Genomic DNA, 25,609 nt, shown 5'->3' with positions numbered 1-25,609 from the left:
TAACCAAAGCACAGGATTTTACCTTTTACCCTTGTAAAGTTTAATCTGATCGGTACCTCCACAGTCCTGTACAGCCCACCATTTTTTAAGACTCGTTCCTTCTATATCTTCATTCAATGATTACCGTTTATATGATAAACAAGGCAAGACTATTTATTCCTCCATACATTTATTTTCCATTCAATGTATGTCTCCAGAGTACCCACCAAACATGAGACAGAGATAAGGTTCCTGCCCTCACAGAGCCTTCTACCAGATCAGGTAATAAATAAGGAAAAGCGATCTCAAATTGCATTAAGTACTAGGACAGAAACAAACCAGCAAGAAATATGTCACAGATGAGGGAAGACTCTCTAAGGACTTGGCATTTAAGCTGGGATCTTCAGGAAAAGGAGGTGCTAGCCATGTGACAAGCTGGGGAGAAAGTTTCCTGGGAAAGGGACAAAAAAACCACAAAGGGGCTGAGGAGAGAGACCAGACTATTCTAGAAACATAAAGAAGGCCTATTTTACTAGAGCAAAAGAGCCAAAGGCAGAGTGACACGTAGTGAGGTTGAAGGGAAGGCAGAGCTGGACCACACAGAGCCTGGCAGGTCAAAGCAGGGAATCGGGAATTGACTCGAAGTGTGCTACAGGAACCAAGGGGAGAAGAGTAATTCGATTTACATTTTTTTTTTTAAAGATTTTATTTGTTTATTTGACAGAGATCACAAGTAGGCAGAGAGGCAGGCAGAGAGAGAGAGAGGGAAGCAGGCTCCCTGCTGAGCAGAGAGCCCCATGCGGGACTCGATCCCAGGACCCTGAGATCATGACCTGAGCCGAAGGCAGCGGCTTAACCCACTGAGCCACCCAGGCGCCCCTCGATTTACATTTTATAAAAATCACTCTTAAGTTACGATACCGGGCACAGACTGGAAAGAGCCAAATGTGAAAGCAGAAATCCTGTCAGGTGCTATTAGAATCTCTGAGAAGAAAAGCGACAATGGTCCATATCTGAGACAGAGATAAATGGAAAGGTGAAATACGTATTTTATAGGCAGAGCACAGGCAGTGCTTAACCGCTTAACTTGAGTGCTTCACTCAACGTGAAGGCAAAGAAAAGAAAGCAGTTCTGGATGACTCTCAGGTTTTTGGATTTAATAACTGAATAAACAGCTTACCATTTTTTTTTTTGAGATTTATCTATCTATTGGAGAGAGAGAGAGAGAATGTGTGGATGCACGAGGAGGAGGGGCAGAGGGTGAGGGTCTCAAGCAAACTCCATGCTAAGTGCAGAGTCCGAGATCATGACCAGAGCCAAAACCAAGAGCTGGACACTTAACCAACTGCGCCACCCAAGCACTCCTCCATTTTTTTTTTTTTTAAATAAGAAAGACTAGGATAAAACAGGGCTGCTAGTGGAAGAATTGGAAGGAATGAGGAGCTCCATTTTGGAGCTGTAACCATTAAAATACCTACGAAATCTTCAGGTGGAAGCACAGCGGGAGGTGGAGGAGGCACTGCACAGACACACCTGGAAATCCAGGTGGCAGGTGTCAGCACACCTGTGGGTTTGTATGTTTTTGTTTTTGAAAGATTTTATTTATTTATTTATTTGATGGAGAGAGAGAGATGACAAGCAGGCAGAGAGGCAGGCAGAAGGGGGAGCCCAACGAGGGGGGCAAAGAGTCTCCCTGCTGAACAGAGAGCCCGACGTGAGGCTCAATCCCAGGACCCTGAGATGGTGACCTGAGCCGGAGGCAGAGGCTTATTAACACACTGAGCCACCCAAGCGCCCCACACAGCTGTGGTTTTTAAAGACCTAAAAATGAATGGGCCCTCCCAGGGAAATCGTGTGAACCCAGAAGGGGGCCGACGGCCATTTCCTGAGTCACAGAGGAAAGGAGCAAAGAGATCTCTGAGGGAGAAAACTAGGAGAGTACTAATGCAGGAGTCACAAGACAGGGGCACTTCAAGAAGGATGGAGTAGGCGACCGCCCCTGGGAGGCCACGTGAGATGAGGACAGACACGCTCCCCGAGATGTGGCAGCGTGGACATCACTGATGACCATGACAAGAGCCATTTCAGCAGAGTGGGGGCGATGAGAGTCTCAGATGAGAGTCAGCTGCAGACGGCATGACAGAGCAGCAGCAGAGGCGCCGTGTTCTGAATGTCTGTCTCGGGCGTCACGCTCCAAAGGGGAACAGAAAAACGCAGCTGTCGATGAAGGCCGATACCGGATTGGGGGACCATCTTCAGCGCTGGAAGATGGGGGGAGGGGGGACACAACAGAGCCTGCCAGGATATTCTTGGGAAGAGGAGGATGCTGTAGGACACGGGGTCATGAACTACAGGAGCAAAATCCTTGAGCGGCCAAAGCAGGAGTCTCCCAAGGCAAGTATGTGAATAAATCATGTGGGGTTCGTGTGACCACCCACCAGAGGTGGTGGGGAGAAGATAGCAGAACTGTTTTGTTTTTGACCTAAAGAAAAAAAAATCAAGCTTTACTAAAATATGTGTACATATATGTGCGATATATACACACACATACACACATTTAATATATACAGACACATACACATGTCAATTATAAAACAGACACAAGGAAACAGATAATCCATCTATTTTATGGAGAACTATCGGTAGAGTGCTGGAGTCACTTCATATCCCCTTGGGAAACCTGCTGTGTACATTTCTTCCCATCTACATTCAGTGATGTGAAGACGGTAGCCTGAAATCGGCCATGAAGAAGTATTTACATCACAGACATCAGGAAACACTCAAAATCGAGGCTGGTTTATTTCTTCCCAAACAGCCCATTTTTAAACACTTAGTAGGATACCACTGTATATGCTTCACATTTGTTACTGACAGGACTATATGACCAAAAACCATTTGGATCAGAAGAAAGATATTTCCTACATTGGAATAAACTGGAAGGAGAGGGGTGGTTCAGCGGGTTAAGTAAGCCTCTGCCTTCGGCTCAGGTCATGATCTCAATCCTAGGATCGAGCCCCGCATTGGGCTCTCTGCTCAGCAGGGAGCCTGCTTCCCCCTCTCTCTCTGCCAGCCTCTCGGTCTACTTGTGATATCTCTCTGTAAAATAAATAAATAAAAATCTTTTTAAAAAATAAATAAATATAAATAAATAAATTACTTAACATCTAAATTCACAGAGGACTGTAAACTTGGTAATAGGCAAACAGGTAAAAGTTTCAGGGAGTTTTTAGAGGGATAGAGAGAGGAGCACTCCAATTTTTCGCAGTGAAAATGCAAAACAAATCACTAGCTAAGAATGTGTGCTGGTCACATGAACTGCTTGCCAGACAGTTCTGGACTCCTCTGCCATCACTCAGCTTTTTGGACGCAATGTGGGGAATTATGCTTCCTAGCCCCCTCATGTTGGATGAAACATGTGACTATTTGTGTCCAGAAAAATGATGGCTATCGCTTCGTTGCCAGTACCACACCCTCTGAAACGCTCTTCTTGGCTAGTCACCAGCTGGTAGCTACATAGATCTCCAAGTTACTACTTTCATGGGTGGCGATTCTCTGCCAACCCACAAATGATATGTAGAATGAGGAAAAAATAGCGCAGGGGGAAGATTTGAGGGATGTCTGTTACTACAGCATTATCTAGCCCATTCTGCCTGCTCCAGAATGCAGGAAATAGAAAGGACGCGGGACGTCTATGCACGCGGAAGAAAAATGAAGTCATCAAGGCTGCATATGGAAAAATGATCTTACTAGGAAAGCGCAGTAGGATTGCCTTGCTTCTCAGAGTGACTATCTGAGATGTGTGATCATAAATTTAAAGTGACAGAGAGGAGAGTTATGCGGCACACCACTATGAATGGCCATTGGGACTGTCAGGGAAGCATTTAGGATTTATAGCTTCTATACTCGTTTATCCCATTTGAAAAATAAAAAGAGAAATATCCTACTTCCTGTTTATGCCGCTCATGAAGAGAGCAATGTCATCTATTTAGCAGCAATGGAATATTCTGGAGCCATGAGCAGTAACTCTAATTCTATCACTAAACTGGTTATTCTCTGAGCAAGTCCCTGAGGCCTCAGCACACCTAAAGCACGTCTAACCGACGGCAGTGGTTAAGAAGAAAATGTCTCCATACTTCCTTAACGATTCTGGGGTTCTTTAAATAATCCTCAGTATAAAATATTAATGAAAAGTAAGATAATTCCCAAGAACTTTATTTGGGAATGCACTCCCTCTGGGACTGAAAAGAGGAAGACTGGAGATAATACAGATAGACACACACACGCGCACACACACACACACACACACACACACACACTCCTACACACAGCTTACAGTCATCATTCCCTATACAGAGGGGCAGGAGACTGTGGTAGATGGATTTAACACAGGGGAATAACAACTCGAAGGACCTGGGAAATTCACATAGCCGTATGAGCATCACATGTAAATACCTTGACATTAAAAAGAACATTCTAAAAATAAAACAATAATAATGACATGGGAAAGTATCCCCGCCCTCCCTGTTTTTTTTTAACTGATCTTTGAAGTGCCTTCCCCTCTGACCACAAGGGCCTCTTTTCCCACAGGCCTCAAGAGGCCAGCATTCAGCACCTCTCCTTTCAGGACAGGCTCTTCCTCCCAAATCTATACCTGCCAGGCCCTTCTCATCCTCCGGGCCGCTTTCTCAAAGAATCCTTCCCTGCACTGCCCTCCTCAAATACGTATCCCCCATTATCATGCATCACACACGTCTCATTTCTCTTTCACAGCACTTCTCAATCTGTAAGTACATATTTCTTTGAACTATTATTTGTTTAATCATCTGTCCCACAAGACTGAATCTCCCAGAAGGAGGACATGGTAGCAATTTTATTCTTCACTATATCCCCAAGCCCTTGGCTGGCCCAAATATAAATGCTCAGACTTGTTTCTAAGAGTAAGAGAATAAAAAAGTATCTAAGATTGATAGAAAACAGATTAGTGAGGGTCTGGGCTGGGAATGGGAAAGAAAGCCAACAAATGCAAAAGAGGCAGGAGGGATCTTTTGGGGGTTTGGAAATATTCTAAAACTACTGTGGTGGTGGTTGCACAACTCTACAAATTTACCAAAAACTACTGAACTGTATAATCTTAAAAGGTGAATTTTATGGTATGTAAACTGTACATAAAGACAGCTCACCACTAAACTGTTTTTAAAAGATTGATACATTTGAATGTACAAAATTTTAAACTTTTGCATAAAAAGAATTATAAAATAAGAAGGCAAACACTAACTGGAAAAAACTATTTGCAATTTAGATGGCAAAAATGGTCTTAATATTCTTAATAAAGAACCTTTCCAAATTTAAATATATATATAAATAGATAAATATATATATGTATACACACACATACATAATACATATCAATAGAGAAATTCACATAAATTAACGGAGAAGACTCCTAAATATAGAAAAAATGTACTGCACTGAAGTCAGGAAAAAATGTAAATTAACATAATTGGTATTAAATTGCATTTAATTTAGTCTGCCTATAAAATTTGCAAAAAATAAAATTTTATCATAGTAATACACATTGCTGGTGAGGCAAAATCAAATATTCTGATAGTCTACAATTAGGAATGCAAATTATTGCAACCTGGCTTACGGCTAGTTGGACAAAATTCACCAGAACCTAAGTATGCGCATATCTTTCAATCCAGTTATCCTACTTCTAAGAATTTATCACAGGGAAATAGAGAAATGTACCAAGATTACAAGGACATTCGTCATACTTTTTTTTATAATAATTAAGAGCTAAAAACCACAGAAATGTCCAACAGGGGATTAGAGGTAAAATGGTACATTCATGGGATGGAATACTAAAGTAACAAACTTTAGAAAAATTTATGCACTGTTCTGTGAAAAATGTAAATAACGAAGTACTACTAAACAAGAAATTAGTAACCAGATATTGAGACAACAGGATCTCAGCTTGAAGTGAAAACAAATTGCAGATAAATACAGAAAAGAAAACTGGGGGGAAAAAATATGGTCATGAGTTTATAGTGGTTATCTCTGGGTGGCAAACTTGGGCATAATTTTAATTTTCTTTTTTAGCCATCTATGTATTTTTCAAATGTGCTGAAGTAAATATAAAAAGCTTTTTAAATTAGAAAATCAGGGGGAAAAAAGAAAGAAAGTCAGGGAAAAGATGTTGCATTCAAAACTTCTTAATTTCCATTACATTTCTTACATTTGCCAGGAGATTCTTTTCGATGACCCTGAATTTTCAAAATGTTTCAATATTAACTTCTGGTTCTAATTTAAATCTCATTTTTAATGCTGCTGAATGCTCTAGGAAATTATGATTTTAACACAAGAAATACAAATAATAAGAACTGGTGAATTTGGTCACTATCTCAAAAAAAAAGAAAAGAAAAGAAAAAGAAAATCCTCCATCCTAAATGCCCACTCTAATTATTTAGCAAGTAATTAGACTAATGCCTGATCCCTAAAAGTACCATGTAGTACTTCTTTAAAGAGAACTACAAGTAACTCTGGAAAAGAGCTGAACGTTAAATAATTGAATATTAATTCATTCTGGCAAACAAGTAAGTTCCCTTTCCATTTTAGACAGGTACATTTAAAACAGCAGATATCATACAAGAAATTGGAACGGCTGCTGGCAGATTTTCTAATATGTCAGAATTTTTTTGTTGTTGAATTCCATTCAAGTTTTGCCAAGTATAGAGTCATGCAATTGTATTAATAGTTGTCTGGTCACCTAATATATCTTTTGAGATCTACAAAAGGTTTCATGATCTAAATGAAAATTTTTAATAAGCAGTTGGAAAGGTATTTTAGATACAAACCACCAACACGCCAGGCCTTTCTCGATGGCCAAAACATGTGGAATGCTAGGTTTTCTGGAGAATAAGCTTTATTTTCCACCTATGTTAAGCCATTATATAAAAATTCTACTGCTTCTGCTGTCATATCAAGGGATGGTTCTGAAAGAATTTCACCATACAGAGAGGATAGACATGTTGCTAAATGGATAAGAGACCAGTTATACAGGACTCATCTAAATGAGACCAGTGGAACTCAACTCTCAGTAGAGTGAAATTAAATTTAAAATCTTCAACTGACTTGGGAAATGTACTTGTGTACATTTCACAGTGTTGTGAATGCTGTGAAGCCTGATGATTCATGGACCTGTACCTCTGAGGCAAATAATATATTATATGTTAATGTAAGTAAACAAAAAACAAACAAAGTGTTGTGATATCAAGGGACTCTATTTCTAGTCTGGCTGTTAATAGATTTCGCTGGTAAATGTATACATTAACAGTCATAACATTTTCTATACAATTTTCATTGTAACATGCTTATGTCTTGGTAGCCATCCCAAGACAAGTGGGCTGGATACATCTGGCCTAACCAGCCAACATTTGCTGCCTGATGCCAAGCTGTCTCCAAAGCAGGCTCTCCAGTCTGAGGTCACTCTACCCACCCTGCTACAGCTACCACAGCTGAGTCTTGGGATAACATGTAGTTTGCTACAAAGTGACCCACAGATGTCTGTCTCACTCAGCAGTTTTGTTTTGTTTTGTTTTTTTAAAGTAGGCTTGATCCCCAGCATGGAGCCCAATGTGGGGGGGTTGAGCTCATGACCCTGAGATCTAGACCAAAGCTGAAATCGAGAGTCTGGACACTTAACCGACTGAGCTCCACAGGTGCCCCAATCCAGTGGTTCATTTTTTTGTTTATTTAAAATGTACTGAATATCTGTTCCCTATGAGATACTGCATTAAGTGCCATAAATACAATGTTTAAAAACAAGTTAGCTCCTGTTTCAAGGCATCTCATAATTTAACAGTACAAATAAAATTTAAAACCAGTAGCTAAAGAAAGACTTATCATGAGGGAAGTATGAAAACACTATTGTGGGAGTAGGGAATAAAGGAGCAGGAGGGAATCTGGAAAATTCTCATGTATTCAATATGTATTTATTAAGCATATACTATTTGCAAAGCATGAGGCGCTGCAAACACAGAAGAGAACGAAACTCTGATATGCTCTCCAGGAGCTCATATTCATGTATATGGTATAAAAATATATAGGATATATTGGGCTCATCAAATCCATAGTATTTTATAAATTTATTATCGACTTATTTATTTAGTAAAATAGTCTTTAGATTATGAAAAGGGTTATGGAATATAAGAAATCCCAGATAGGTAGCATAAGAATGCCAGCGGTGATGTTCCCGCTTCACACGGGCTAGTCGGAGAGGGCCTTTGATAAGATGACTTCCAAGCAGAGAAATTCAAGAAATGAAGATACAAAAGCCCCGCGGATACCTTGGGCAGGGGAGAGTCCCAGGCAAAGGGAACATTCAGTGCAAAGGACCGGGGTGGAGGGGGGGTGGGGAGGGGTGGGGGGGGCAGCAGTGTGCTTGCCTGCTGCTCAGGGTGGCGAGAGGAGGTGCGACAAAGGCAGGGAGCGAGCTGGGAGAAGCAGTGGGGAACCAGCTCTTCCTGTGCTTTGTGGGTAAATGGAAGTCCTCGGCTTTTACTCTGAACACGATGGGAAGCCCTTTTGAGCAATAAAGAAGAATAAGCTGATGAAGGTTTCAGAAAGAGCACTGCAACAGACACTGTGGGGAAACAGACAGAAGGCTTTGCAAACATCTCAGGAAGAGACGATGGGAGCTCTGGCCACAGGGTAGATGCCAGAGGTGCAGGAAGGTGGCTGCATTTTGAATATATTCTGAAAATAAAACAGGTGGCATTTGCCAGTATCTTCACCAAAGTGGTCATATATCAGCAATGTCTTCAAGGGTGAGTAGATGCTGGCCAGACAGAAGAGGGGACGAGGGTGCTCCATGCCCAGGCAATAACATGCACAAAGGCATGGAAGGATGAAAGATAGGAGCAGACCCAGGATGTAGCAAGAGACTCCGCAGGATAGTCTATGGTCGCTCTCCATGTTAGGCAATGGGTAGAGATGAGACAGAGAGGTAGTCTAGGGTCACACGGTCAGTGGCCTTAGAGGTCACGTTGAGGAGGGTGAACTCTACCTTACAGGCAAGAGGGACTGAGCAAAATTTATAAAGTAAGGAGTGACAAGTCAAACAAATTAAGAGGAACACAATATTGATGGTAATGGAGAGGGCACAAGGACCACCAGGTAGAACAGGAAAACTGTGCTGGTCTAAGATGATAAATGAGGGCCTGAATGAAAAGAAGAAACAAACACTCTGAGGGCTTATGAAAAGGCAGACCTGCCAGGGTCCGGCACCTGAATGAGGGATGAAGCAATGGAAGGGGAAGACAGCAGGATTTCTTATTCAGTAAACAGCACAAGGAAGGTTGCCCCTGGAGAAGAGAATGAACAGCAGGAGATCCTAGAAAATGGATCCTCACCAAAATGTGACTCAGAACTTGTCACACCTGTGCTCCAAACCGTCTCACAGCTTCTCGTGTCATTCAGAGTCACAGCCGACATACTAGGCAAAGACAGCAAGTTCCCATTATCATCGGGCCACAGCTCTCTGACCTCATCCCTTCTGTTCTCAACTCTCTCGCTTTGCTCCAGGCGTGTTGGCCTTGGGGGCTCCTCTTCAGATACCTCCGGGGCTCTGCTCTTCCCTACGTCCAGAACATTCTTCTTACAAGCATCTACAAAAGCGAGCAGTGCCAGAACAACACAGTGCGTGGAAAGTACACAGTAATCGAAAGCAAGGGGGCATACTGAGGAGAGAGGCGTTTTCTCTGGATGCGAGAGGTAGCACTTATAGATCTGGAAGCCCAGATCTATAAGTTCCTCATTTCTTTGTGCTCTGTGGTGAACATACAGAAGTTCTCTCTACTTTCTATTTCGGGTTTGTTGTTGTTTCATTATTTTCTCCATGGTCTTATCAGATGAAACCAAAAAATGCCTCTGAAGGTGTTCTGAATTTGAGCACGGTATTCTGGGAGGCACACAACAGAGCAGAAAGAGCAGGGGCCTTCAGAGTCCCTGCTTGGACAAGCAGAGGTGGGCTTGGGCCACCTCTGCTGCTCAGACACAGAGCTTTGTGTGGATCTAAAAGAAATTTCTAGAAGAGGAAGATCATACCTACCTCGAACACTGAAAGCCTAAAGAAGAGCAGTGACCGAATGAACATTTGTGGCATAAATGCACAAGCGAGTTGCGAGGACTGAACTCCACACTGTAAGGGTCGACACACACCCAAAAAGGAAGCTGCGAAAAAGTCTTGCTTTCGTGCCTGGCAGCTGGATGGGCATTCCTGTGGCCAGGGCCTGTTTAAGGGACCCCGAGTCAATCCAAACTTTCTATTTATTCATGTCATTAAAAAAGTATTTTCACTTTGTCTTTCAAGAGAATAGATTTCCTTTACTAAAGGTCTCTTGAAACACTAACCCTTATTACAAGGCGCACTTAAAGGGATTAGATACTGGTATCAGACTTGTTGTGGGTCTTGGAAAGGTAAAAGAACAGCCTTGATAGTTGTTGTTGGCCTTTGAGTTTGCTTCTATCCCCCGGTGTAGGACTGGCTCAGCGCACGGTGGCTGATAACCTCTGTGTTTAATTCTTCATGTACTACCACTACTTGCACCCTACCAAAGCCAAAAGGCTCAGAAGCTGCTTTACAACGGTGTGTGCAACCACGTACCAGATGGCTTCTATCTATAAAAATAGTAATAAGGATTTAAGAACTGATCATATTTTGTGGGCTTATTTAAGGGTCCTTCAGATAACTGTTTTTGTTTTGTTTTTCTGACTACCAAGAATACATGTTCATTTAAGACAATTTGGAAAAACAGAAAAGCTCAAAAGAGAAAACCCTACCATGCGGGCATACGACATTTCTGTATATACCCTGCAAACCTTGCCCGATGCCACCTCCCTGGGGAAGAGGGATGTGTGTATAAAATCAAAATTAAAAGCATACAAAACATTATTACATAACTTGGTTTTTAAATTAACAAATGTATGCATTAATTCACGCACCCATCCAAGGAAATTAATGCAACACCCACCAGCCACCTACCTGCCAGGCGCTAAACAAAGCACAGAGCATGGGGGAGACAAACGTAAAAATAAAATCACAGAGATAATAAAGGCGCATGTAAAGTGCTACGGATGCACACAAGAGGGAGCAGAGACAAGTCTCCACACTGCGGAGGTGTCAGGGACATCCTACAAGAGGTGACACATTGCTCGCGGGTAACAGTTCACCAAGGGAGGGAGGAGGCGAGGCAGCAGAGGATATAGCATGAAGGCCCAAAATAGGAGACTGCCTGGCTAGTCTGAGCTCCTGCCAAAGACCAGTGCAGGTAACAAGATGAAAGAGTTGGGGACATAAGACTAGAAAGGCAAGAGCCAGGCAAGGAGCAGCCCCTGCCGGGTTTGAAGCAGGGGGGTGACATGGTCAGATTTATGTCTTGGTTGGAAAATGGGCTATAGCTCTAAGGATTAAGAAAGAGGGACAAAAAGGAGAAACCAGAGCAATCCAGAAAAGGACTGATCCAGTGAAAGACGCGTCCTGGAACTGAGAGTAAACTGGAGGTCCAGGGACCTGAATGCTAGATGAATGAACTTCTTCGTTCCTGTCTCCCTCCCACGGTTACCGAGAATCATCATATACAAGTGCCTGCTAGGTGCTGGAGAAACAAAGATGAGGGGCGCAATTCTTATCCCCAAGAGCTTACATTCTGGTAGGAAAGAATAGATGAATGTGGACTATTAGTGCCCACCCAACATGCCTTCCCCTCCGTCCCTGGACTCCAATTTCCCTGTGGGGAACCATCCATATCCAACTCACAGTCCATGCAGTTTGAGTGGACATGGTCCTACCCGAACTTAGCTCCACAAGGGGGTGCATGAACGAGACTGGGCAAATGGGAGTCTATCTCACACTCCTGAACGCAATGACTGGTTCAGGAATAGGCACAGGATTCTAACCAAAGATCACTCCCAGGAAAATCAGATGGAACCAGAAAAAAAGAAATGGCTACCTTCTTCCAAGATCCCATGTGCTTAAGACCACATACCCCTTGGGCTGTCAGACTCCTCCTAGGTACGCTAGCAGGTCAGAGCCTAGCCAGCATGGAGTCACACAGGGGAGAGCCAAACCACAACACAGAGAAAAGCAGGGATCCAGATGATATCCTTTGAGAAGTTGGACTCAGCCCTGTACTCCTAGATATCTAAGTTAAAGGAAGTCAATAAAATTCCCCTTTTGCTACAATCAGTTTGTTGAGGTTTTTACCACTACTTCAGGGAAAGAGACTTCGAACGCCATAACTGCAATACAATGTGATAGTCATGACAGAGGTATTTACAAGGTCCAAGTAGCACAGAAGAGAGTGTGGCCGATTCTACTTTAGGTAAAGTAAGTTAAGGAAACTTTCACAAAGAAGGTAATGTGTAAGTGAAGCCTTAGCCATCTGGCAATGAGGGAAGGGGCAAAAGGATATTCTGTGCAAAAGAAACAGAACGGAGTGGGGGTAAGGAAGTAGAAGCAAGCATGGAAAGTTTGGGGACAAAGAAGGTAGTCTGCTGTGCCAAAGCCCTAAGTTTACAGCAGAAAACAGATCGGAAGAAACTGGGATGTGAAGAGTGAACTGGAAGCCCAAATCAGACCATTTCATTCTCATTTAACCTCTCCAGACCACAGCTGCTTCACAGATCAGAACAAATCAATACGAATTGATACAAATATGAAAAGATCTTACCTGCTGATAGAATTCATCATCCTTGGGGGTCAGATAAGGAAGCCACGTATCTTCAAGCTCTTCCAGGAGCCTCAGTTTCTGTTTAGAAATAATTATGAATATAGGTGACTGAATATAAAGTCATCAGAATATAAGACAACCCCTAATTTTTCCAGTAAGACAGTATCAAGACAAACTTAGCCAACCTGAAGGTAGAAACTTTTAGAGATAGAAATTAGCCAAATGCCTATTATAAAATGTATTAATTTAATTATATACATTTAAATTACACATTGTATAAAGCATTAATTCAGAAATAATGGTTTTATTCACTCTCATATTCCATGAACAGTTTGATTCACCAATGTTGACATGTTTCTTTGACACCAGGGTCTTTTTCATCACTAGAATTACTCTTTGAGAAACCTTATACAGTTTTTCAGAGCAACCTTCCTGTCTGTATAGTCTTCTTGAGACACAGCAGTTTCTGAATGCTTCTATCACTCGAACACTGGAGATAGCAAATCAAACCACAGTATCCATTTACACAATGTCAGGATATTTGGAAGATTTATTCATCCTATAAATGTTTATTTGATATAGTATCCACTTACATGTTACTTTTTTAACGTGATCTTTCATTTCTAGAATAAGTGCTAAATCCATGTTAAGCATCTTCGCTTCTTTTCTTTTCCAATTTTATGAAGAAACGTTTTCAAACATCCACCGCTAGCACTGTCTGAGGCCATTTCCAAGTCTCCCAGAACAGTACCATGCTGTTCAAACAAAGTGACTAAGAGAGGACCCCATATTATGAAGTTATTTCATAAAGAATCGAATATATATAAGGTGATATCCTCCTTCGGAGGGATTTTTTTTCAAAGAATACCTAACGCGCGTGCGCGCGCGCATGTGTGTGTGTGTGTGTGTGTGTGTGTGTGTGTCTGTACTCACGACAGAGAGAGAGTGAAAGAGTCCACCTAGCATATACATGGCATTATGTGTGTGTATGTGTATGAAGACACACACTCGTAGAGGAATTATCTATATACCACAGAAAATTTCTCAAAGGGGGAAAAGACAGAAAAGGTGGAAACAACTGATTTTCAAATAAATAAAAAGACATATATTCAGGCTGTTATCAACACCTTTGTAAGAATTACAAAATGGTATGCCTTGGTGTGATTCATTGTAGCCCTGTTCTATGGGGCATGGCTTGAGGAACACAAACTGGAATTTAGCCCCCACATGCTCCAATGGACACTGTCTTTATATGAGTCAGCAACCTGCTCAACCAGATACAGGGAACCCATCACCTTCTCCTATCCCAATAAAGCAGCCTTCTTTCACAGACCTATCACAGAGTAATCCAGAGAAAATACCCTTTGGGCCAAACTTAAATCTTTCTGTATCTTTTTGCAAATTATCTCAAGTAAATAAAGAAAAAAGGAATAGAAATATAGCAACCGGTTGATCTAAGAGAGGCAAAACACTCGAGTTTACTCATACAGAAGTCTGATCTATTTATCTAATGAAAGCTTTCTGCTTGGACTCAAGGTATTTTCTCATCTACAATAGTAAGACTGGCTTAAAAGTTAAACTACTAATAGTTTTCCTTTATGAAGAACCTAGAATACGAACAGAAACCATTAGTTTAGATAAATTCATTGGTTAAGTGGCCTGTTTTCAACATCAGCTATTATTTGGGGCATAGAAAGAACTAATGATATTTTCATGTATATACTTATGTATTTATACACTTCATCATAAATTTAATCAAAACTATAACGCAATTGTCACTGCGACCTCAGGAAAGCCTGTATTTTCCTATGAATCTTTTACCAGTCCTTTTTATAGGTAGAATACTTAAATGCCCCCTCACAGAATTTAACCCATTATTAAAATCCTTGAATAATTCAAATGTACATGAAAACTCAAAACTTGAAATGGCTAAGCCTTAAAAATATCACCTTAAAATAAGTAAATAAATAAATAGATAGATACCACCTGAAGATCTCTTCAGGCAAGTCTATAAGGCTAATCTGCGTATAAAAAGGAGCACAAAGGTCAACACCTCTAAGGAATTAAAGACTCTATCTTAATGAGAATAAAGAGCAAGAGACCTGTTCCACAGATCAAAATGTATCACTGGAGGCTGAAATTCTATTTATAATTAATACTTAAGCTATATCATTACAAAAACAACCTACTTCCCAGCTCAGTTGAAGTCCAGTGTATCAGACAGGCAATAAAACATTAGAACTTGGAAGGCTGTATCAAAAGGATAAAATTTTACAGGAATGTCCCTACTATAGGACAAGGAGAATATAAATGGTCTCTTTCCACTGGAAATTTTAATTCTGATACTGTGAGCATCATTATATCTACATGGCAGGCAAGAATGCGGATCCAGATGTCACTCCACCTAAAACCACACATCTGTAATCTATTCTGTGTATCAACATTCACAGCCTACAATTTTACCAATTAACTAATGAGATCAATTATAAACAATAATACTTATGGACTTAACAAGAACTTTTGGGTCATCTCCACCTTGGTGAACTCAATCAGGAATTAAGATTAGATTAAACTGGTAGTTCATGAACTCCACATAGTTCTTAAGAATTAAAATTGCTTTATAAAAAGGCAAAGTCACTTCAAGCACAACTATGGAGAAAAAGTCCTCTCAGACTCTAGACTGCAAATTAGTTCAATACCAACGGACAGCAACCGACAATTCCTATCCAAATATAAATGTGTTTGCCCATTGGCTCAGAAATCCCACCTCTGAGGATTTTTTTCATTGGATATACTTGTACAATGTTCAGAAGAATGTATGTGCAAGTTTTACCCACTGGATCACTATTTGTAGGAATAAAGCTTGGAAACATACTTGAAACACTTAACTGTACACTTTAAAAGAATGAGTATTTTGGTATGTAAATGTAATCTCAACTCAACAAAAAGATTAGAGACAATGCAAGTGTCCATCCACAGAGAATAGCAAAATAAACCATGGTACATCCAATGTACAAACAATGAGATACACTGCAACGGTTAACAAGAATAAGAAAGCTTCCCTTAGCAAAAGGAAGAGCTCTCCAGAATATCTCAGGAAGTAGAAGACAAGAGACAGGCTATCTGCTTCCATGTGCATATAGAAACATAAAAGATATGTGACCACCATGGTTGCCTACGAGGTAGAGGTGGGAAATGACTGGAAAGGGGTATGGGTCAAACAAGGCTATTCAAAACATTCCCGGTGTACTATTTTCATTTTTATACAAGGTCAACAGATTGCCTATTCAACACATTACCTATTATTTTTTTTAAGATTTTATTTATTTGTTAGAGAGAGAGAGACAGAGCATAAGCACAGGCAGACAGAGTGGCAGGCTAGAGGCAGAGGGAGAAGCAGGCTCCCTGCCGAGCAAGAAGCCTGATGTGGGACTCGATCCCAGGACGCTGGGATCATGACCTGAGCCGGAGGCAGCTGCTTAACCAACTGAGCCACCCAAGCGTCCCAACACATTACCTATTATTAACAAACATATTACTTACTAATTCTTAATGTAAAATTCAGTATAAAAATGCGGACGCCATCATTCATTACTTTGTTTTAGAAAATGGGTATCTTTGGGATATGCAGTATGTATTGGGGGAAACTCTCATAGACCAGCACACTAAAGAGTGAAGGGGGAAAAATAAAAAAACAACCCAGCTCTGACAACTTCTTTTGTGTCAAATGCCAACTAGTCAATAAACACACAGAACATTAAAATGCTCTCTGGAGTGGAGGTAGAAGGTGCTCAGTGTTTGACTGTCAGGTCTGGCTAACTGCTGCTCCTTGGCCTGACGTACAGGTAAATCCACACAACTGGGCCCTACCACACACTGCTCAGCTCACACACTTCTTTGCTGTCGCGCTGATGTCAAATACATCAGGCAGCTCACAAATGCCCCCACAGAAGCCAGAGAGTGCAAAACCCAAGCCTTCCCACCTAGTAGGAGGAACACATAAGGACTACGCCTCTTTCCAGAGCTCTAGCAAGGAAAGAACACACACGCACAAGACCTTAAAAAAAACACACTGCCATTCAAAACCATAAAGGATTCAAGTTGGAGACTGAACGTGAACCCTAAGCCTCTGACTTGCTGTGAGAAGTTAAGCTCTATCTGATCTTGCCCATCTTGTCAAAGAGAGACGCAGTTTGAGAATCGTACAGTTATTATATTAAGAAGATGAGCCAGATTATGACTCTTCATAAAAGGGGGAATCTCACCTACAAATAAAATATATTTTCTTCAGTTTCTTCAGATTATGCTGCTAACTCCTCTTATTCTTTATCCTTTGTTCATTTTCCACATGATTTTTAACCTATGAATCATATTTTGTTGGGTTCAATAAAAATTTAATTTTGTTCTCTGATTCTTTTCAAAATAAGTCACAAATAAAGGCTTATGAATGTTTAGTGTAAAAACAATCACCTGATCTTCTGAGGGTTTCAAATAATAAGTGGGAAAACTGACCTAGTCCCTAAGCAGGGCATTGAGTGTAAGTAAAAAACCCCTGAGAAATGCCACAAAGATGAGTAAAAACGAAGAGCTAAGCCAAAATAAGTATAAGTATAAATAAATATAATAAGTATAAATAAATAAGTATAAATAAATATCTTATATACATGTATGCCACATTTGCTTTAAATGAAAGTGGAAAAAATAAAGTGCTTTGACCACTTCAAGAAACTCGGAATTCACTTTCCTATGCTTGCTGAAAATAATGGCACGGTGCAAATAAACAGAATTTGGAGGAAAAGAGAAGAATTTCAGTCCAGACTCATCACTTCCCACATATGTTATACAGTTTACTCATCTGTAAAACACTGTTTCAAAGAGTGCTACGAAGATTAAATAAAATCAGTTATGTATATTAGTACATTTCACAAATGATAACCTATGCAGATATTAAGGAAATGGCTTTCAACTAGGGGGTGGGGCTTGCATAACAAAGCAAGAGTTAAGAAGACAAAAGTTAGTTCTAATATCAGTTCTACCAGTCTAGATAATACAATTTGGAACTAGTCTCTCATCTCCACGTGAGGTATAAATGAACACATACAGAGATCTAAGAATAGGGCTTGGCCCATAAAAAACCCTCAATACACTCTGGCAACCACTTACTGTTATTTATTCTCTTATTCTGGATAATGAGTTTTATTTAGTATTACGAATTGTCTATAAAAGAATCTATGTGTAACCCAACAAATTACACTTTCTGCCATAAATTCATGCTACATGAGAAATTCAGATATTAATTTACCTGGGTGAGCTACAGCAAAAACATGTAAAAGCTCTCCATAAAATTTTATATATATAAAATGCCTCAATTAGCTATGCTGGTGATAAAAATAAAAATTGTCATAAAATTTTAGAACAGGTGAAGAAACAAAAGCCCATCCAGAGATATAAGGTGGCTGGCAAGAGATTATGTGGCTGGTCATAAGAAATCACAACTCATACTCTCATTTTCCAAGTAGAGGTCATTTCCACTATACTCTAACCACACCAACTCAGAGGCAACAGAAATTTTATCTTTGAACAGCTGTTCAATTTTTAACTTAAAAAGAACATATAAATACAAAAATCTTGAATGATTTTAATTAAAAGCAATCCTACTTTTAAAATTTAAAAAAAATGCTTACAGCACTAATTTTGGACACCCAAGTATTGGCTGCTTTGATAACTCTACAATGCTTTCAGGAAATTCTTTTAAGAAATTTACTTAGCATTTCTTGTTGTTTCCAATAATGGGAGCCTACGCTATTACAGACCAAAAATTCAAGCAGACAAAATAATCTCATAATCCACAAAATATCAGAAAAAAAATCTTGGGAGGATTTTGCCTCAGTAGTAACAAAAAAGTGACGCTACACTGCGGCTCTGCTCTTTACTAAAAATTCTTAAATCAAGACTAAAAAAATCCGGGACTCCTGGATGGCTCAGTCGGTTAACCATCTGCCTTCACTCTGGTCATGATCCCAGAGTCCTGAGATCAGGCTCCGTATCCTGCTCCCTGCTGAGCCTGCCCCTCTCCCTGCTCATGCTCTCTCTCTCTCTCTCAAATAAATAAATAAAATCTTAAAAAAAAAAAAAAAAAGACTAAAAGGATCAAGCTATTTCTAACCAAAACCACAAACATGGAAAGCAAGTTAAGACTATAAGGCAAAGTAATGGAAAGAAAAATCAACTGAAACTGGTTTTAAAATGGTACCAATGACAGAATTAGAAGTACATTTTAAAAACTAGGGGTGCCTGGGTGATTCAGTCAGTTAAGTATCCAATTCTTGATTTTAGCTCAGGTCATGATATCTAGCCCCAGTCAGGCTCCACACTCAGTGCAGAGTCTGCTTGAAGATTCTTTCCCTCTTCTTCTGCCCCTACCCTCAACTCAAATAAACAAAATAAAATCTTTAAAAAATAATAATGTAATCAATAAAATAAAAAAAGTTATATAACTCTGATTCATAAGCTCAAAAAGACTGAACATCCTAAGTAGAGAAACAGAAGAATAAAGAAAATTAATTCATGTTCCTAGACATGTCTGAGATGAAATACAAACAAGACAGGATTCAAAGCAGATTAGATGTCATAGAAGAAAAGAACAGTGAACATGAAAACACATCAGTGGAAATTATCCAAAACACAGCACAGGTTAAAAAAAATTTAACGGGGTACTAGTGAGCTGTGAGAGGACATTAAACAGTAAAATACATGTAATTAGAGTCACCAAAGAATACGAAAGAGAATGGGAAAAAGAAAAAGAAATGGCCAAAATTTTTCCCAGTTTTATGAAAACTATAAATCCACAGATTCAAGATAAATATTCACAGAACCCTAGGCACAAAAAAAATAAGGAAACAACACTATACCACAATATAATCAGATTACTTAAAATCAGTGAAAAGAGAAAATCTTAAAAACAGAGAAAAAGAAAGTCTGTACAGAGAAACAAATCATTACATGGACTATCTCACTGGAACAATGTTCGCCAGAAGACAGAGAAAAAATATTTTCAAATAACTGAGAGAAAAATACTTGTCAATTAGGTTTCTATAGCAAGCCAAAATGTCTTACAAAAACAAAGGCAAAATAAACATGTTTGCATATAAAGAAAAAGAAAAATAACTTAGTATCAGCAAAACTTCACTGTAAGAGATGATAAAGAAAGAAATCCAAGAAGAAAAAAATGACACTAGATAGAAATCTGAGTTTACACAAAGGAATAACGAAAATCAAAAACAGAAACTACACTGAAAATATAAAAGACTTTATCCTCATTATTAAAATCTGTATGAAAGATTAACAATTTAAGGCAAAAATAATAGTACATAGTGGGGTTTATAATATATGAAGTAGTGAAACATGTAACAATACCTCAATGGTCAAAGAGAAACAGAAGTATATTGTTATAAGATTCTTAAAATATATTTAAACTAAAACAGTACTACTTAAAGAAATATTCTATTAAGATAAAGATGAATGCTAGAAACCCTAAAACAAGTTATGGATAATAAGAGTTACAGGTAATAAGCCAACAAGAGAGGTAAAATGGAATCATGAAAAATCAATCCAAAAAGGGAGAAACAGAGAAAAAAGGAGAACAAAGGTTAGACAGTAAAATACTAGAATTAAACCCAACCATATAAACAATCATATTACATATAAATAGTCTAAACAACTTAACTGAAAGAGATAGCCAGATTACATTTTTAAAAAATCAATATCCAGCTCTCTGATGCCTATAACAAATCAACTTCAAAGTTAAAAGGAGAAGAATGGATATAATAATATGACCATAGTTAATGCTACAAAGCTATACACTGGAAAATGGTTAAAATAGTAAAATTTAATGTTACACATATTTTGTGACCTCCCCACCCCCAAAAAAATGACTTAAGAAAGTAAAGAATGGAAAAAATATTTACACCAGTAGTACTCATCAAAAAAAATTGAAGTAGTTATATTGATATCAGATAAAATGAGTTTCAGAGCAAAGAATATTATAAGAAGTAAAGACTGTCATTTCATAATGATAAAGGAGTTAATTCATCTTAAATTAAGATATTTAATCTTAAATATCGATGCAACTAACAACAGATCTACAAAATACATGCAGTGAAAACTAACAGAACAGCAAACAGAAATAGATGATTTCACAATTACAGGCAAAGATTTAAATATCCCCCTCTCAATAAGCAGACAGAACACTCAGTAAGAATACAGAAGACGAACAATATTATAAACCAACATAAAATGACCATTATACAATATTTAACCAAACAACAGCAAAATACACATTTGTCTCAAATACACACAGAAGGTTTGGCAAGACAGACCATATCTAGTATCAATATATTTCTAAAAGTTCAGATCATTAAAAAATACATTCTCTGGGGGAGAATGACGTCAGGAGCACAACTGAGTAAGACATTGCTCAGCTGTATGCCCCCCTCAACAAAAACAAATTGGCATGCATAGACATAAGCTGTAGGATCCAGCACCATACACTAAGGGACTGTAAAGGTGTCTCACCCACCTGAATAGCAAGTATTAGATGTACAAACCTAGATCCACTACTGACTCCAGCCCGTCTAAGCCAAGGTCCAGGAAATCCTGGAGAACACTGACTTAGACAACTATCCACAGACAAGAGGGCCCATGTGGAAGTGTCAGAATCCAGTGGATAAGTTCCAGCACACCATATAAGCAAGAAAAATCCATGACTAGACATGTTGGGAGGATAAGAGGAATGACTTGACTTTATCCATGTTACTTCTCCTATGTGGGGGGGGGCACATGTTAGTGTGCAGAGTACCCAGTACCCTTCTTAACCCATGTTTCTCCCATGGTTAAAAGTGAAATTTTGTGAGTAAGCACCTGGCCTCCCAATCTGTATGGGATGCTGCCGAAGAGGACCATTTCTCTCTCATCCCACCAAGAGTACCAAGTCATAAGCTTCACAACTGGGAGGGTGGGTAGTGATTGGCAGGAGAACAACAGGCAAGGCTTAAAACATACATGTTAAAAGGACAAATATCCTATTAACCATACCATGGGCTCCATTAGAAAGCCAACCAACAAGATGCTGACATCACCCCACCCAGTGATCTGATCCCTACAACTGGCCCAAGAGTACCCACCCAGTGCTCCACAGTTCTCACCCACAAACCCCCATTCTGTAGCAAGCAGGAAGCTGACAAGAGCATGCTTTTCCAGACAACTATTGAGCATGCACAGACAGCCATTCTGAATCTGAGGAGATCAAACAGAGATTATAAACCTGAGCATTTAACACGGCCTGCAAAAGGCAAGCTGTCAGTACTCCATCTGGTGCTTTGCAAAACTGAGAGAAGACTTACAAGCTTAAGAATTCTGCCACAAAAGGGAGCAAGAAGTGTGGAACAGGGATATTCACAGGTTTGAGAAAGCCTCAGAATCCCTAGTAGGGCTGACAGAAGATATTTCTCTCTGGACGTCAGTCAGTGAAGACTGAAGGAGCCAGCAATGAAAGGTCAAGGAATATGAAAAAATTAGGGAAATATGACACTATCAAGGAATTGCTATAATTTTCTGATAACCAACTATAAAGACATGGAGAGCTGTGATTTATCCAAAAAAGAATTCAAAATAGCTATTTTAAGGAACTTCAATAAGCTATGAGAATACACATCAAAATAATTCAATGAAATCAGGAAAACAATGCATGAACAAAATTGGAAGTTAAAGAGACAGAAATGATATAGAACCAAACAAATTATGAAGCTGAAGAACAAAATGAATGAAATAAAAAACACAATAGACAGTATGGACAGCAGAATGGATCAGGCAGAAGAAAGAATCTGTGAAGGAGAAAATAGGACCTCTGAAATTACCCAGATAAAGGAGAATAAGGAAAAATAAATAAATAAACGAGGAAGGAAAGCCTATGTGAACTGAGAGATACCATAAAGAGAAGCAGAATAGGAACTACTGGAGTCTAAGGAGGGGGACAAAAAAATAGAAGAAAAAGAAGCACACAGAAAACATATTCCAAAAAATAATGTCTGGGAATTTCCCAAATCTGGGGGAGGATCTGGCCATCCAAATTCACAATGCTTTTAGAACTCCCAAACAGATATAATTCAAAAAGTCTAACTCAAGACACATTATAATAAAACTGTCAAAAATTAAAGACAAGGAAAGAATCTTAAAAGCAGCAAGAGAAGTTTGTCACCTATAAGGGAACTCATACAAGGCTCTGAGTGAATTTCTCAGCAGAAACCTCAGAGACCAAGAAAAAGTGGGATGAAATATTCAAGGTGCTGAAAAAAAAATGCCAACCAAAACTACCAAAAATAGTTTACCTAGCAAAGTTGTCCTCCAAAAAAATGAAGGAAAAATAAAGACCTTACCAAACTCTGAGTGAGTTCATCCATACTGGATATGCCTTGCAGAAATGCTAAGTAGAGAATTCTTCAAGCTGAAATGAAAGGATGCTATTTAATTCAAAGGATGAAAATATACAACATAGCGGTAATGTACATGGTAAAATTCGTACATGGTGTAGTGCCTGGCTGGAGTTATAATGTAATATTGTGATGTGCTAATTACTTATCTCTAGTAAAAAGGTTAAAGGACAAAAGCATTAAAACAACTATAGTTACAATAATTTGTTAATGATACACAACATAGAGATAAATTGTGACATCAGAAACTTTTAAGAATAAAAGGGGAGAATTTTAGAGCACCTGGCTAGCTCAGTTGGCGGAGCATGCAACACTTGATGTCAGGGTTTTGAGTTTGAGCCCCATAAAGGGTATAGATATTACTTAAAAATAAAAATCTTTAAAAAATAAATAAAAACAAACAGTGGAGTTTCTGTATGCAGGTAGAGTTAAGTTGTTATCAGCATAAAACAGTCTCTTACATGTAAAAAATCTTTTATGGAAGCCTCACGGAAACCAAAAATCCAAACCTTATAATAGATACACAAACACAAAGAGAAGAAAATCAAAACATACCACTATAAAATATCATCAATGCACAAAGGAAGACACCAAGAGAGGAAGAAAGGAATAAGGGAACTCCAAGATAGCCAAAACACAATTGATAAGATGGCATTAGTAAGTCGTTTCCTATTCATAATTTTTCCAAATGTTAATGGGTTAAATTCTCCAACCAAAAGATATAGAGTGGCTAAGTAGATTTTTTTTTTTTTTAAGACCCAACTACACAATGTCTACAAAAGACTCACTTAAAATCTAAAGACACACTTAGGCTCAAAGTAAAGGAATGAAGATAGTCCATGCAAGGTGGAAACCAAAAAAGGAAAGGAGTAGCTCTACATATATGAAATAGAATTTAATTCAACTTTAACAAGAGACAATAAGGTCATTATATAATGATAGAGGGCTCAACTCATTAAGGGAATATAACAATAAGCATATAAGCACCCAACACTGGAGCACCTAAATACATTAAACAAATATTAACATATCTGAAAAGAAAAACAGACAAAAGTATATTAGTAGGGGAATTCACTAACCCATCTGAATAGTGGATAAATCATCCTGAAAGAAAATCAACATGGAAACATTAAACTTGAACTATACTTTAGACCAGTTTTTCTTTTTAAAAATAAGCAAAACTGACAAACCTTTAACTCACAGACCAGGAAAAAAAAAAAAAAAAAGAAGACTCAACTAAATTTAAAAAAAAAAAAAAAAAGGAAGAAAGAAAGAAAACAAAAAGGAGACATTATAACTGATTCCACAGAAACAGAAAGGATTAGAAGAGACTACCAGGAACATTTAGATACCAATAAATGGAATAATCTAGAAGAAATTGATAAATCCCTTGAAATGGTCACCTACTAAGACTGAATAATGAAGAAACAGAAAATCTAAACACACCAGTAACAAATAAAAAGATTCAATGAGTAATCAAAAACCTCCCAACAAAGAAAAGTCCAAAACCAGATGGTTTCACTGGTTAATCTATTAAAGATTTAAAGAAAAATTACTGCAAATCCTGTTCAAAATTTTCCAAAACATTAAAGAGAAAGGAACACTCCCAAACTCATTTTACAAGGCTAGCATTGCCCAGAGACCAGAGCCCAGTATAGGTACTACAAGAAAAAACAGAACAACAACAACAAAACTACAGGCCAATATTCCTGATGAATACAGATGTAAAAAAATTCTCAAAAAAATATTAGGAAACCAAATTCAATAGCATATTAAAAGGATCATACACCATTATCAAGTGGTATTTACACATGGTATGCAAGGATGCTGTAATAGTCCACATTGATAAAATATAACAAAAATCATATGATCATCTCAATAAATGTTTAAAAAAAAGCATCTGACAAAATACAATGACTCTGGCATGATTTAAAAAAAAAAAAAAAACTCTTTTAAAAAACGTGTTGTAGAAAAAAAAAGTACCTCAACTTAATAAAGGTCATATAGGACAAGCCCACGGCCAACATCATACTCAATGAAAAAAGGCCCAAGCTTTCCTTCTAAAATCAAGACAAAGGTATCTATCTATTCACACAACTCCTATTCAATGTATTACAACAAGTCCTAGCCAGAACAATTAGGCAAGAAGAACAAATAAAAGATACCCAAATCAGGAAGGAAGAAGCAGGGTGCCTGGCTGGTGTAGTCAGTTAAGCATGTGACTCTTGGTTTCAGCTCAAGTTGTGATCTCAGGCTCATGAGATCAAGCTCTACATCAGGCTCTGTGCTCAGTGCAGAGTATGCTTGAGACTTTCTCTCCCTCTCCCTCTGCCCTTGCCCCCCACTCTCCTCTCTCTTTTATAAATAAATAAATCTTTTAAAAAGAGGGGGGGGGCACTTGGGTGGCTCAGTGGA

General features: G+C 38.8%; 1 protein-coding gene across 3 annotated transcripts in view; it reads right to left on the bottom strand.

Moving 5' to 3' along the window:
* FTO (FTO alpha-ketoglutarate dependent dioxygenase) overlaps positions 1-25,609 on the bottom strand; it is a 373,847-nt gene that overhangs the window by 253,602 nt on the left and 94,636 nt on the right. For 2 of the 3 annotated variants that reach the window (XM_059382693.1, XM_059382691.1), the window contains exon 2: positions 12,708-12,785. In XM_059382693.1, coding sequence (XP_059238676.1) covers positions 12,708-12,785 — 78 coding nt within the window. Of the gene's footprint in view, positions 1-12,707; positions 12,786-23,140; positions 23,209-25,609 lie in introns of all 3 variants that reach the window. The other variant, XM_059382694.1, reaches the window with a different exon arrangement.

Source organism: Mustela nigripes, chromosome 17 (genome assembly GCF_022355385.1).
Source record: "Mustela nigripes isolate SB6536 chromosome 17, MUSNIG.SB6536, whole genome shotgun sequence".
NCBI lineage: Eukaryota > Metazoa > Chordata > Mammalia > Carnivora > Mustelidae > Mustela > Mustela nigripes.
Note: the sequence above shows the minus strand (reverse complement) of the source record. Positions and strands in the feature narration are given on the sequence as shown.